Source organism: Oculina patagonica, chromosome 6, assembly GCF_052425735.1.
Source record: "Oculina patagonica isolate OP01 chromosome 6, crgOcupat, whole genome shotgun sequence".
NCBI classification, from domain to species: Eukaryota; Metazoa; Cnidaria; class Anthozoa; order Scleractinia; family Oculinidae; genus Oculina; species Oculina patagonica.
Window position 1 is genome coordinate 5501145 of NC_135763.1, and position 15200 is coordinate 5516344.

The following is a 15200-nucleotide window of genomic DNA, read 5'->3' on the forward strand; positions in this document are numbered from 1 at the left end:
CAGGTATTGTTTTTTTTTTTCAAGTGCGGTTACACGGGACGGAATTTTATTCCCCAGGCGTTGGTTTCTCTGTTTACTGGTCAGGCATTTTCATCACAGGCATAGAAATGCGGGCATAGAAATGCGGAGGCATCTGATAGGTAAATGAATTTTACGGTAAATGCATAAGTGAGACTAGATTTCCAGTTTCACAATTTTTTGACTGTGCCGAAACTAGTGGGAAAAAAATTTAAGAGCTGATATTTTTAACAAAAACTCAATTTTAAAATACTAACAAACTGTTCAAAAAGAAAGAAAAAGAACATTAAATAACTGATATGCTCGCGGGTATCGTTCTCATTAAAAAAAGATGGAATTTGATGAAGATATACTACTTATTAACCGAGAGTGAGGTCATTACAGGGGAATCTCAGACCGAGGCCTTGATGTATTGACCGAGCGATAGCGAGGTCAATACATCAAGGCCGAGGTCTGAGATTGCCCTGTAATGACCGAACGGACGAGGTTAATAAGTTATTTATTATATGGCCTTTTAGCGCTATTCTAACTGAAATATCTAAAAAACACCGAGGTGAAACTCGCTCTCGCTCTCTGTGGCTCTCTTCGTCGCTCATACTAAAGAAGTATCGTATGCTAATATTTTTCTTTCAGTTGTTGAAAAGATAGTTACATTTTGTCGGTATTTATTGTCGTTCTCGCAAATGCGCTAGTAGCTTTTACTGACAACTCAAAAAACCAAATAAAAACCGCCGAGCCGAGAAAATTTTTCATAATGCCCGGTCATTACAAGAAAATAATGCCCGCTCAGCAGCCAATCAGAGCGCGCGCACTATTGTAGCCATATAATAATATCTGATCATGGAACGTGTTTTGCTTCCCCGAATAACTAAAGAACCAACGCTTGCGGCTTGAAAATTTCCCTCGGCATCACGAGACTGGGGGGGGGGGGGGGGGGTAAATAACATATCGTTGTTTAAACGTTTTATTGGGGGGGGGGGGGGTAAATAACATATCGTTGTTTAAACGTTTTATTGGCGTAAAGAATATAAATGGCCAAATTCAACTTTGGAAAAAAATACGTAGGATCGCGCGTTTTCCACACCCCGCATTTTCCACACCCCATGTTTTCCACTCCTCGGGACCGTCGGCCCCATGTTTCCCACTAATCCAACAAAAAATAGTTTTGAATTATTTTAAACTTGCGTTATACCTCAAAGTCGTTCAGCATTATGGAGAAATAGTTTTTCTTATGTTTAGCTTTTCAAATTCACAGGAAAGTCGAGAAAAGTAAAAACTCGTGAAGTAGTGGCACTTTCTTGTGCCATGGCGCAACAGATCAGCGCGCGCGCTCAGGTTGAAGCATACGTCAGCGTGCACCCATGGGCAAATAGTAGACGCTAAATTAAACAATCAGAACGCGCGTTTTACTTTAGTTGTGCTATAAATAGATTTATATATGGGTGTAGTGAAAAATACGGTGAACTTTAAAAAATATATATAATTTATTTCGATCTCATGGACTAATCCATAAAAGGCTTAAAACAAATAAGGCCAAGGGAATGTTTAGATACAAGGCGCAACATTGCCTTATCGTGAGGGTTTAAGATACGACGATTGTGATTGTAAACTTAAGTAATTGTAACTGCAAAAAACAAATGTCATCTCTTATAATACTCTTTTTTAATAAGGAATCTTTTTACAACGTGAAAAATACAGAATGATGTAAATGCGAACACGCCATCGCACGTGCCAGCCAGCCCTTTCTGACGATACACCAAAAGAGAATACACCCGGGCAGTGCATTTTTACATTGCAAGATGGCGGCTACTCAATGTTAAGTATATTTTTAACCATCTGAATGCAACAATTTCTTGTTTGGTGTTAGATATTGGGTAGGAATTCAAGCAGCTATTTTAGAGAAACGCAGTGGCGCTTAATTTCCCCAGTAAAAGTATCTGTTCGCATAGCTAGTGTCTCAATTCTGTGATCATGGGAAATCAGGTAAGGTAGTCTCGAACCAAGTTAATCAACTCAATCAAGTCCTTTTATTGTAGAAAAAGTGTTATATTATTGAGCAAGATTCGGAAGTCGTGCGAGACCAAGAACTTTTCTGCATTTCAACATTTCCTTGACTGATTGTCAATAGTCATAGTCTCCTTGGGAGCGCTGCGTGACATCCCACTGAAAATGACAGCAAAGGAGACTAGCCATATCATGGCTAACTGAGTCCGCAATTCGACATAACGCATTATTAATTGTTTTCTTAACAAAAGCAGTACATTGATCTAGAAATTAAAATCAAGAAATTACAAGCCTCAGTAAAGAAATACATTATAATTTTAGACATTACAATTATCACCTAGTTTAGTCTACATCTAGACCATCACGGTATCATTATATTTAATGATTGAATTGTCTATGATGTTGCCTTTCATAGCAAGAGCCGGTTTCGCTCATGAGATCCCCTTCTCTTTTTCTGTTTCCACATCAGTCAACGGTATGCTGTGTAACGCCCTATTTGAAACATCGAAAATACAAAAATCATCTTTAGGAAGTATAACAATAGTTATTCTTTAAAGTTTTTAATCTTAAATTCGGTCTCACAGTTAGCCACAATCGACCCCCGCCTTTTGACAGGTTTAGATATTAAAGTTAAAAATATCAAAACAGGATCCCAGGGAAGGGTACGGGGGGTGGGAGGGGGTGGGGGGGTTTTGAAGTGCAGCTCTTAAAATTTTCCAATGGACAAGCAGCTCGATCATTTTGCTGCTTGAGCCCGAATATTATTTTGCAGGGCTGGACACTAGTCTCTTGGGGAATTCACGGAGCCCTGGAGCCCTTTAACTCTTTTGGGACCTTGTCAAAATAAATCTGTCCTGCTAATTGGTTCATAAATTGAATAGAGCTGGCCATTAATCTCTACAGAAAGGAAGCAGAAAGTTCTGCTATCAATTTTGTAACTTTGTTTCCATATACAGCTATTTCGAGAAACGTTGTCGGAAAAAAGTTAAATGTCTGTTTTTGGGGGGTTTTTTTTTTTTATTTTGGATATAAAAAAAAAATTTTTTTTTTTTTTTTTAATTTATTTTTCTTAAAAAAGAAAAAAAAAAAAAAAAAAAAAAATAAAAAATTTATCTTTTTTTTTTTTTTTTGTCATACTGTCTGCTTTGCGGATTATTTGTATTGGGGGCGGCGTTCATCTTAGTTCATCAATTCATGATCACTTTTTCCAAGTTTTATGTAAAGCCCCTGGGCTAAGGTTAAATCAAACATTCTGAGACATACAATGTAGTTTTGATATTTTAATCGATCAAAGTAAGGAAATCCGTAGGCAAAAAAAAACGCATAAGACGTCTAACAAACCTGTTACACTGGCCATCAGTAACAGACTTTACACGATTTAGGACAGACTCTTTGAACGGACTGGGAATCAATGGTATCATTTCCTTTGTCACAAAGGTTATCTGCTGCCCACTGCCCACACAGGCTATGGGTGTCTTTACAGTTAACACCTAGTTTGAGAAGATATGAGCATATACGCCATTAGTAATGATAATAGCATACATGTTATTTTGTAGTGGAATACATTGTTATGTGATTGGGATGTATAATTTGAGGCTCAGGTACACCAAATTCAGGCTGCTACGTCGAAGATCGACACTGGAGATAAAGGTAAATATTTTCATCCCAAACTAGCTCGATCGTATACAAATGATATATGTTTGTTTGGAATTGGTCTCATTTTACGACTGCATGAGGCAAGACAAATTAAGATGGTTTCCGCCGAACATTTGAGCAATACAGGCAAAAATAAAGTTACCAAAGAAATCTCGTAGCGTGGTAACAGTTTGAGGACATCTAACAAAACCAACTAAAACTTTACCTCTCAAGCTGACCCCGCCAGGGAAAACATGGATTTGAAATGATCTACATTTCAGTTAAAACGGACGTTTTGTTCCAGTTTAAAACAAAATGGCGCGCATTTTAAACATTTTAACGAGGTTTGACTTTAATTTTCTCGAGAACGCTTTAGAGTTTTATCACGGGGTCACTAAGAGAAACGAATTTCAGTAAGATTTTTTAAATAGTATATAAAATGTTACCGAACTATAAGTAGATTTTTGGCACTTTTTTGTTGCACTCACTGCTCGAACTTTCAGCGGAATCCATCTTAACTATTTCGACACAGGAGGCGGAAGCTTCTGAGGCCAGCTCCGACGTTGAAGAGTATGTGATTTTCAAGTCGATTCAAACAATAACCACCAAGCAAGTTTGGTGGTTACTTCTCGAATACTAGGCAATACGATTGCATGTACAAAAATATATATAAGTAAATGCGTAGTATCTTTTAATTATGAAAAATAAATCAATAAACATTTTGACGTTGTATTCATTTTGATGTTGAGTTCACGTACCCACCAGCTTTGGAGTTTCCATTACAACCAGACAGCTATGGTTTTTAAATAATTTATTCTATGTGTTCTAATTGCGTTTGTATCTTTGACACTTAATCTGGCAACTTTTATCAAATCAAAAAAAAATATTAGTGAAGACAATGTTTGTTTTAAGCTGCACATTTTTTTTTAGAGATAGCGGATCGAATGTTTCCTCTGTTATTATATTATTACCTTATATATTTCTGAGTATAACTATTTCTCCTTACTATCGTGATGTCCATTTATGTTGTAGATTATAGATCTGTAAGCAGCTCTTATGTCTTTCTTCGTTCCTCCAAGCCGACGCAGCAACGAGTAAAGTTTGAGCCGGATGTCCTAAACAGAATGTGATATAGATTGTTTGTTTTATGACAGAAAAAATATAAGCGATATACCGTACTGTACCGTTGCACTAAACCGATAAAGAGTGGATCGTTTTCTTGTTATTCTAAGCTAATCCAGGATTAGTGTGAAGTTTGATTTCAGATTTTTAATTTTTTTTTAGTTTTTTTTTTTTTTTTTTTTTTCTTCCTTTTTTGACTTCGCCTATTCTCAACCCCCCCAAAAATAAACAATAAAAAAATTTTTTTCCAAAAAATCAACCCTCTATAAAATTTTTATTCGGGTTGTTTTAATCCGCCTTCCCACCACCCCCCCCTGTACTTTTTTTAAAACTGTGGGTTGTCGCAGCAGTTAGCAACAAATAGCGTTTCTACCGTAACGATTAAGACTGCGAACTGGCTCCCTTGAAAAAGTCGTGTGTTACCCAGGAATTCGTATCTGTTTTCTGAGGGAAATAAGGGGTTGGTAGTCGTATTGGGAAAATGTAATAATTTTGACTCGAAGAAGGTAGTACTAACAACATAATCGAATGCGCCTCAAAACAAATTGTTACCTTCCTGATCTTTTCATTTTCTATCTCGTCGTCTTGCTGTTGACTGCTCTCTTCTGAACTGCTTTGCTTCTGTATCAGTTTGTATTGATCCAGTTGTTTAAGGGTAGCTGCTAATTTATTTTTTTGTGCTTGTGTGTCTGGATTTATCTGCTTTTCCTGCTTTACTTGGTTACTTTTTGGTAGGTGTTGCACTTTGTTCGAGTTGATGACGGGTTGCTTGTCGACTGTATTTTGAGTGTTTGGTACAATCGGAGGCTCGTTTTGACTTTGATCTACAAAATAGTAAAATAATTAATATTCAATCGCCAAAGCGTATATAGATAAATAAATATAAAATAACTCAAACTAAGCAGCAAAATTTTGAAAAACACTTCATTTTTAAGATGTCAAATAATTATAGTAATATCTAACGCTAGCGCTATCGCGAAGTCTATAGGGCACTGCATTGTTCCAGAAAATATCCATACCCCTCCCCCGGAGGTTTTTTTTTTTTATCCCTTTACCCCCCTTTATTTTTTTTTCCCCTTTTTTTTTTTAAATTTTTTTTTTTTTCCCCCCCCCCTTTTTTACACCCCCCCGGGGGGGGGGATAAATTCTGTCCCGATCTGTCGGATTTGAACGTGTTTACAATAAAAAAGAAAAACTTTAAAAAAGTAGGGTTAAACAAGCATTAAAACAAAGTCATACCAGAAGTTGGTTTTGAAATGAGTTTTCCTCCAACAGCTGTGAAAAAAAAAGTCTGTTTAAGAAACCCAAATCTTTGGCACAAATAGAAGTGTTAATACTACTGTTACCTAAGATCTCGGGGTCAATGACTTATTTAAAACACTCAAGCTCAAGAGATTATTTACGTTTTTTTCAGACAGGAAAAGGGTGTTTCTTCCATTGATTGTATGCTAATTATTCTATATCTAAAACATAAAGCGGAGTAACTGACAACTGAGCTTCTATAGCTTCAAGAGAACCCAACGAGGAAATTCAGTCAAGAGTCTTGGAACGACGTAGTACTGTTTTCCCATATCATTTAGGGCCTTTTAAGTGGTGTTTGTGTTAACTAACACAGTTAAAACTTTTTTTGGATTTTCTAAGCTGAATATTAAAGAAGAAGAAACTTTTAGGAACCAAAATCTCATTACCCGAATTTACTAGATCGATGTTGTTACTTTTCCGAAAATCGTAGCTGGCGTTTCCCCCGTACCCAAAATTACATTTTTACCTCTTTAAAAACAACAAGTGTTATATTTCCTATATTTAAATGTTCGAGCTGACATTCACTAAAGCAAATCTCAGGGGATAACAGGCCTTCCGAACAGATATTCACCGAAATGATTCGTTGGGTACCCCTGTTTATTTTTTTTAACGATTTGGTCTAACCCAAGGGCCATATAGAGAAGCAACCTTTAAAAAATGACCTAAATATTCCTTTGAGTTCCATATCTTAAACACAGCAAAATTTTTGGGCAAATTGCAAGTCAAACGTCTAAGCAATGAAATTAAATGGAAACAATGTCGTCTGGTTTAAATTATACCTCTACACATTCTAAAGGTCAGCAGTGGTCTGATCATGGGCAGTAAGTCAAACTTGGATACAGCCATCACGTGATCTCGTGCAGGATGTGTTGCCATTTCTTTCAGCTGCGCGCCATTAAACCCTGTTCCAATCCCCACGCTCTCAATGCGAACACCTCGGTCTCTCATAACACGCGACGGAGCAACGATGTCATCAATAGATGAACTGGTAGCGAGGACAAGGAGAAGTTGAGGGATACTTTTGCGACCGCTGTTCTTGAACCAGCTTGTTTTCACGCCAGTTAAACTTGACCCTACATAAATCACAATATTGTGGTGTATGTTAAGGTAAAAATTGAAAAGGAATATATAGGCAGCACGAACTTTCGTAATATTCCCTTACAAAATATCTTTTAGAAATTGTTATTTAGGTTTGTCTGGCATTTTACGTATTAAACCTTTGTTTAGTAAATCGAAGAAAATGTCCCCAAATAATTAGTATGGGTAATCCCGAGCTAAGTGGTTATTTTAACACGTTGATAAAGTTTCTATCTATCTTAATGTTATTTTCTGTTGTCATTGGCGAGGGAAAAAGAAAAATGACCTAAATGAGTTCTGAGTTCTGTACGCGATTAGAAATCACGACCTTTCACGCACCGGCCGAATGCTAGCTAATGCTCTAGACACTCAGCTTCAGGGAGACGCGGGTTGTAAAATTTTTTATGGCGTTCTTACCCAATAAAAATGGTCCACCATTATATGATATCCGCGATATAGCTGTGGTTATGCTGGGCACGTCATTAAAGCCTCTGAAGTCAAAGCTCATGTGCGGTCCTCTAGAAGCCGTTGCCACTGCTATGTGGGTACGATCTTGGGACACTGAGAATGATTTTACCAAGCTGTTTGTGAAGTCCAACAACTTAGCAAACTTAGCTTGCGTCACTGAAGATGATCCATCGATCAGGATTCCAATATCAGCCTTTGCAGAACAAACTGTAACACGATTACACAAAATTTTATACAGTCAAAAGTGTATAGCAACTTACAAATCTCCCAAGTCATAAACTGAGTTCTTGCATTGAACTCCAGACTAGTTAACGCAATACACCAACTTCACGGGCGATGCCACGGTATTTTAAGTCATGTCTGAAGACCTGTCAAATGTACTAGGCAACCTCAAATAGGATAGTGGCGATGAATGTAGAAAAACACCAACGGGTAATAAAAACTCGAAAATAAACAAGTGTTTCCTCGACGAAGATAAGAATTCCTTACAAACATAAAAAAATTTTTTTTTATATTGTTGTCGTCTTTTTTTAAAATGCAACTTAGCTAACAATTGCGCTCTTGCATTTACGTAATGTAAACACAGCAATATCATCAACAAGGACAACAACAAACAATAAAAGGAAAGCTACGTAGAGTAAATTAAACAAAGGTTAAAGGATCATTTACGGCTTAACAAAATCATCTGCAAAACCGATAGTCGTGACAAAAACAGTTTCTTAACAATGTAACTTAACATGTAAAGATCGAACAGCAACAAAATGAACATAAAGGCCATTCCAATCGAGACAGTATGTCTTACTTTTATTTGCAAGGTCCTTTAGTCGTACACGCTTATCAGATGTAGATGAAGTGTTCTCTGAAATTTGACAGTATTTAATATACAAGAACATAAGCATTAGTTAGATCGCTATGAGTGCGACATTTATATCGAGAACTAAATCAAACCCCATTTCGTAACTTAATAATAAAATGAAGAATAAAGTGTAAAGTCAAAAAAAGAGGTTTGTAACTTAACTTGTATAAAAAGGAAGTAGAGGAAAAATGAATTATGTTAATTATGTTAATTATGAAGAACTGAGTTTACAAAAATGAGCTTTAAACTAGAAATACGTTTACAATGATAATGATATTCTTTTTATCTATTTTATCCCATCCAAACCCTTATTGAAGAATGGCAAATTACTTTTTGCTATCATTGAGCTGTTGTTGTCACTTGAGTTTTGTGTAGATGACGTGGATTCCTCAGCATCAACAGTTTCCTCTTCTACCCCTGCCCCTTCCTCGGGGGTTGTTTCAGGCTCCTCACTGTTCATGTCGGTTGTTTGGTTAGATACCCCAACTGTACCATTAGCCTGGCCACTTGCATTAGAGAGTAAATCAAAGATGTCAAAGTGATGCGAGGGTGCATCATTCATTGCGTCTTCAAAAGAGTCGGCATTTGGGGGACTGTCTTCCATTTCCATTCCTTTATTTTCTTCAGCATCATGGCTGGTGGCAAGTTTGCGAGGCATGTGGACTGCAAGGAAAGATATGAGGCATATATTCTACATTTACGGATCATAACTTTAGCTCAGAAAAGGGGAGGTGTAAATTAATTTTGAGAAGCATTTAACTACTAACACTCTCTTAAACACAAGTGGCAGATATGTTAACGTTCACAGCTTGATAAGCATGTGGGTAATTTAAGGTTTAAAATATATGACACCTGTGGAATAAAAGTAAATTAGTGCAAATTTTCATTCAAGTATATACACCTAATGGCAATAAAGTCATAGAAAAGAGGAAAAAGGAAAAAGTCAAATAGGAATTAATTAAGCGCATGCCTGAAATTTATTCGTACAAATGGCCTCCAAATGCATATAAATCAAATACGAATAAATCAAAATTGGAAGTGAGAAGATGGGGTGAAAATAATTTTTGCAGGTTAAAAATTGATGATGTCGTTATTTTAAGGGATTAAAGATTGTCACCTCTATTTTTGGTTTGTTGGCGAACAAAGTGTTGCATGGTGTTTGGTTGGAGGGTGGGGGTAGGGGTAAAATGATGAGGTATTTTGTCAAATTCTATTCAACAGAATTACAAGGGAACTTTGGTGAGGTTTAATCGCGCCTGCTTTTGCAATTTCACATCTTTTGCTTTCCATAGTACAAACACTTCATTTCCCCCCAGGCGCCTTAGAGTGAAATGAGACCCGAAATAAAAACGATATACACTTACGAAAAATGTAACAAAATTAAAGAAGACAGAAATAACAAAACAAAATAAACAAGGGTCCTCAATTCAAGATCGTTATCTACTTAACCATTAAGTTTCTTCTTTCTTGCTGTTTTCCTAAGTAAGAGTTTTTTCAAAAGGGCGTTTAAGCCTCCACAAAAATGTCTGCTGTAAATTTCAGCTACTACTTTGCTTGCAATTTTCACAACCTCCTTAAAGTCGCCATGGAATGCATGTTTTGTAGTAGGGAAACTTGCAATTTTCTCGAGTTGTCCAAGTGAAACTCTTTTCCCTAAACCAACAGCAAAGGTTTCTACTGCGCTGTCCATAAGAGCCTTGGCAGGTTGCGCTACACCGTCCACAGACGTCCCATCAGTCAAGACGATTAGCACATGTGGGACATTAGGCCGACCGCTCGGATTTATGACAAGATCTTTAACGTCTCTCAGTGCTTTGCCGAATTTTCGATCACCAAAAGGTAGAGGTATTAACCCTAAAGCAGCCAACAGAAGTGGCTTTTTGACAATCCTGTTGAAGTCTACAACAACGTGAAACGTTTTCCCTTCCACGACTAATCCAACTCTCGTTCCAGTCTTTGAAATGTCAAATGCATCAGCCACGTATTTCATAAATAAAACAGTTCGCCTCCAGTTAGCAACACCCATCTTTCCACTGCTTTCAACGAGAAACACAAGATCCACCTTGTTAGCCCGAGGACCTGCGAGGCAATAGATTTTGTTGGATTCCTTACAGTGAGACAGTTGGTCTCTAAACTCTACTTTCCAGGGAAATAAAATTATTTACTTACTTATTGACTACAACCTACGTAAAGATATTTACAATAAACATGGCTCACCTTCTTTAATCATCGCCGAAGGTTTCTGTGGCGCTGAAGGCATCTGAGCTGCTGTGGAAACGAAGTTACTGCTAAATTTTAATTTCCTCATGATTTATTTTATCACCAGCCTTTTTTTGTCATGGATCACCATACAGAAAAAAATGGATTTAACGATTATTTTCATTTTTTTTTAAAAAAGAAAAAGAAATCAGAAGGTAAACAAGATGATAAAGGGCAAGTATACGTTATGGTAAATATTTGTATTTTTTATGCCATTTTATATTCACAATTCTTACCATTTGGTTCTGAGATTGTGCTGGTTCCTGGACCCGGCTCTTCGTGTGGGTTCACTAAAACCAATTGCAGAAATCTTAACATTATATTTATTGACAGTCATAAGATTAATCATACATTATTGACTGACATTAGCTGACGTTTCTTTTTTACTCCCATCTTAACAACTGATATTATAATGGAAGTAGCATTATTTGTCTGATGTTGTTTGAATCTAAAGGGTAATAGACATGTGTCATCATAAAAGCAAATCTTACAAGTAAACTAAAAACTGAAAAAAGGAAATAAAGAAGGATTAGTAAGATTTATACTTGCTACTGCTTTATGTTTAGTCATCAATATCTTTGTTCCAGGCTCCCAGATTGTGACGAAAACGTATGATTGTGGAAGGAAAACTGGGGAGAGTCGATTAGTCTGATCTTTTCCTTGCACTCGCCTTCACTGCCTTTTTCTGGTCCAATCCCCACCCACCCCACCCAAAAATCCAAATTATGGTCATTTTATGGAGGAATGAAGGACGTGAATCAAAGCGTGGATTGCAAATCCTGATAACTATTTACAGTTTAGAAACAAAGGAACCAACCAACAAACAGGCAAACCAACCAACAAACAAACAAACAAAAGCTTACTTGGAGCGTCTGGATTGTCTGCTGCCTTACCCACTTCAGGCGCTAAGTAGGAGAGAGTTAGAAATATAAGGAAACCTTATTCCACGCAAAATATATGATACAAGACGGATAATTTATTATTATCATAATTCAACAAATTGGCAACGACAAATATTTACATACAGCTAAAAATACTGTGGCTATGCAGCGCTTTGCAAGACTTCGGACAAATCTTGGCAACCTACGTTTAAATTATCGTGGGATGTCTAGATCTGTTATATATGGACGACGGATAACAATGTCGACTGTCTCACTATTAATGTGAGCATTCTGGCAATTTGTCGAAAAATAGTTAACAATAAGACGGCAATAAAACGATCTAACCAGATAAAATAGTACAAAGCACTTTGGATATTATTTGTTATTATATTTTAAATTTGTAAAGCCTCCTTCGACTTTTTTTTTTTCTTTCGGTTCGGGAGGTGGTTAAAAAAAAAAAAAAAAAAAATTTGTTTTTTTTTTTTTTTTTTTTTTGGAGTTTTTATTTTTTTTTTTTTTTTTTTTTTTTTTTTTTTTTTTTGGGGGGGTTTCCGGGGGGGGGGGGGGGGGTTTTTTTTTTTTTTTTTTTGGGTGTCTTTTTTTTTATTTTTAGTGCATGATAAGGGACTACACCGAAAATTAGCAAATTAAGTGAGTTATCATTTCGCACCAAAAGAAAATACTTAATGGCTTAAGCTGGAAATAATTGTTACCTTCGCAAAGTTTGGGCACCAGTTTTGTCACCAAAGAATCCAAATTACTATCGTCCGATACAAACGTGTTCTGAACGTCAGATGCCATGTCACTCATTTCCAAAGGATCGCCTTCGCCTCCAATCCCCACAGTGTAAATTTTCACTCCAGCAGTTTTCAAAGCTTTTACTGCGTGATCTATGGTGTCTTCTGATCTTTTGGACATTAGTACAATCAGAGCCTTAGGCATCTCTGGCCGGGCGCTTTTGTCGTACAATTGGTCCTTGGCAAATGACAGCGCCTCTCCAATTTTGCTTCCGACAACTGGTGTTTTCACTTCTTCAATCGCCTCTGATAAACTTGACAAATCGAAGTATTCGTTGAAGTCAAATGCCATATAAGGCTTCTTGCCATATACGACGAGTCCAACGTGAGTCCCTGAATCGGAAAGCTTTATTTGCTGAGCCATTTTCTTAACAAAGTGTAAAGCCTTTCTGAATGTTATTTCGTTTTCCTCTTGAGGTTCATTGTAGCTGCCTGGTACAAGGAAACCGAGTTCCATAGCGGGAGTGCCGCAAGCGTTGTTATCGTCAAATAGTTTATCTGGTTAAGAAAATAGATGCAAATGTTTATTTACATTGCAACAGTGATATGATTGTTATTACAATGTATTAATATTATTACAATGTATTAAACTTAAGTAAAAGTTTCTTTGGCCACAAGAAATACGAATTTGGTATATAGGATAAATCGATAATTTCGTATTGAACATTTTAGTTTCCTGCGCTTTAAATAATATTTACTTTCTCGAATTGCTCGCGATATTCGCCTTACCCATTAAGCTGGTCACCTCCTGAGTTTCATTGATTTCGGAGCCTAAATCAGCAAATAAAGAAAAAAAAAATGATAATAAGGACGAGGAATATAGGAATGGAAAAATACAGACCAATTAATAAAAGACGTCTGCAGAGAAATCGTTTTCTTTTAAGTCTTTGCTTAAGGTTTTTTTATATCCTTTTATTTCAGTGCTCCTGGTCATGCTGTATTCTAATTGCCTGGAATCTATATTCACGATTTTGTTAACAGTTAACACATAAGTATTGAATACTTTGGTCAGTTTCATACAACTCATTGTTAACTAAGGGGTTTGAAAAAGCGTCAGAAAGATGTCTTTTTAAGATCGTTTATTTTTTAAGTGATTTTCAATTCAAAAGATGTATTTTTCAGATTTAACCAAAAGAGCTCATTGATGGTACGTTTCTGCGTTCAGTCTACAGTTTGGCTATAGATTTAGAAGTAAGAAGACGAATTACCAATTACCTTAATCTGATTAAACATACACTAATGACTATGTAGTCTGCGTCATTTCTAAAGATAAACTTACTTGTTCTAGGATTGGAACACTTAATCATAGAAAAAAAATGAAAGATGAGATTTAATTAAGAGCGCCATATAAAAAAGTATTATACTTGGAGACATCAATATGCTAAACCGGATATTTATATTTACCAAGATACAAGTCAGTTTCCAGTAAGTGTCGAATTAAACCAATTATCTGTTATCTCATATCATAATATAAACCCAATTCTTTCCACTTTACATTCATTTTGTCATCCGTTAGTGAAAGGTCTAAATAATCTAGTAGACTTATAGTTAAGAGAACAGAGATCAAACCTGACGAGCCAGCAACTATCCAGGTTGTCACAAGCAATAAATATCCCAGGGATCGACAGAATGATCCTCTTTCGTGGATAAACATGATGGATGAAGTTATAAAATCCGTTCAACTTAAGTTAGAGCAATGGAAATCATTACTATCGTCGAGAGACAGCAGATCGCCACATTTTGGTTTCCAAAATCTGTTAGATTTGAATCTCGTCGATATATTTTTTTAAACTTAGAACAAAGGCCCAGTACGGTTTTGTTGAAATATTTCAAGGTTCGCGCAACTTGATGTTTTGACTTTTCGCTGCAACCAGTGATTTGTGTTCAATCTAATTGGTAGCCTGTGGAGGACACCTAACTAATATCTGTTAATAACCTGTTGTAGTTTCCAAAATAACTTATTTTGCTAATTTATTGAAGCTGTGCATGGTAAGAGGATCCATAAATTATAGCAAATTAAAACCGCTGGAGGTCAGTTTCAAAAAAAGGATTAAAATGTCGTTATCAATTGAAATGTTAACGTCGAAGTTGGTTTTTGTTTCAACAGAGTTATGTCAAATGTTTAGACGAATCACAGCGCGAGTATTTGCATGACTTATTTTACAGCATAACGGAGTTCCATATTAAACGCTTGCGAAGATGTAGACTGCTTACAGTCCCCTATTTTTCTGTGAAGTCGTAGAGATCGATCGTTGAGTTCGACAGGCCGCCATCTTAGTTCATGAACGCGAGCGGAAACTGGGGAGAATGCAAAAACCCCGTGGGTAGGGATGCAGGGTGTTGCACTCTCCTCAGTTTTCGCTCGCGTTCATGAACCAAGATGGCGGCCCGTCGGGCTCAACGATCGGTCTCTACGACTTAACGGAAAAAATAGGGGACTGTGAACAGTCTAGCGAAGATGTGATTTTTAAAGATATCCATTGCGACTTCTGAAAGTCAACAGTAGAGAAAGTAAAATGTCCGCTTAAAACACAATGAATAATAAATAATGAGTGGTACATAGTGTTTTTCGATCTGAAAAAATAAACACATTTTTTTGACAAATACGCAACAAAATCGTACCATCTAAAGTTTGAGCAAAGACAACACACAAACAAACAAACAAGCAGATAAATTTAGGCAAAAAAACGCTGGACAACAACCTTGATCACGGAAATAAACGCCAGTGTTGCCATAGAGTTACTTAAAGACAGAGCGACTTGTGTGACGAACTGCTAACTC

General features: G+C 36.6%; 1 protein-coding gene across 4 annotated transcripts; it reads right to left on the reverse strand.

The window, feature by feature from the left end:
- Positions 1–1486: 1486 nt before the first annotated feature.
- LOC144656192 (collagen alpha-1(XII) chain-like) lies at positions 1487–14237 on the reverse strand. 4 transcript variants are annotated; one of them, XM_078516432.1, is made up of 16 exons: positions 13989–14237; positions 13149–13190; positions 12336–12917; positions 11605–11646; positions 10978–11031; positions 10700–10747; positions 9932–10561; positions 8813–9145; positions 8429–8485; positions 7576–7833; positions 6861–7154; positions 6019–6054; positions 5332–5603; positions 4664–4772; positions 3364–3512; positions 1487–2514 (listed from the first exon to the last, which is right to left on the reverse strand). In XM_078516432.1, exons 1-15 carry the CDS (start codon positions 14071–14073, stop codon positions 3379–3381), a joined length of 2976 nt encoding a protein of 991 aa, XP_078372558.1. In that variant the 5' UTR covers positions 14074–14237; the 3' UTR covers positions 1487–2514; positions 3364–3378. The 4 variants fall into 4 exon arrangements, with proteins under 4 accessions (XP_078372558.1, XP_078372557.1, XP_078372561.1 ...); XM_078516431.1 differs by having other exon boundaries at positions 10700–10750; XM_078516435.1 differs by lacking the exon at positions 9932–10561 and having other exon boundaries at positions 13989–14234.
- Positions 14238–15200: the final 963 nt, after the last annotated feature.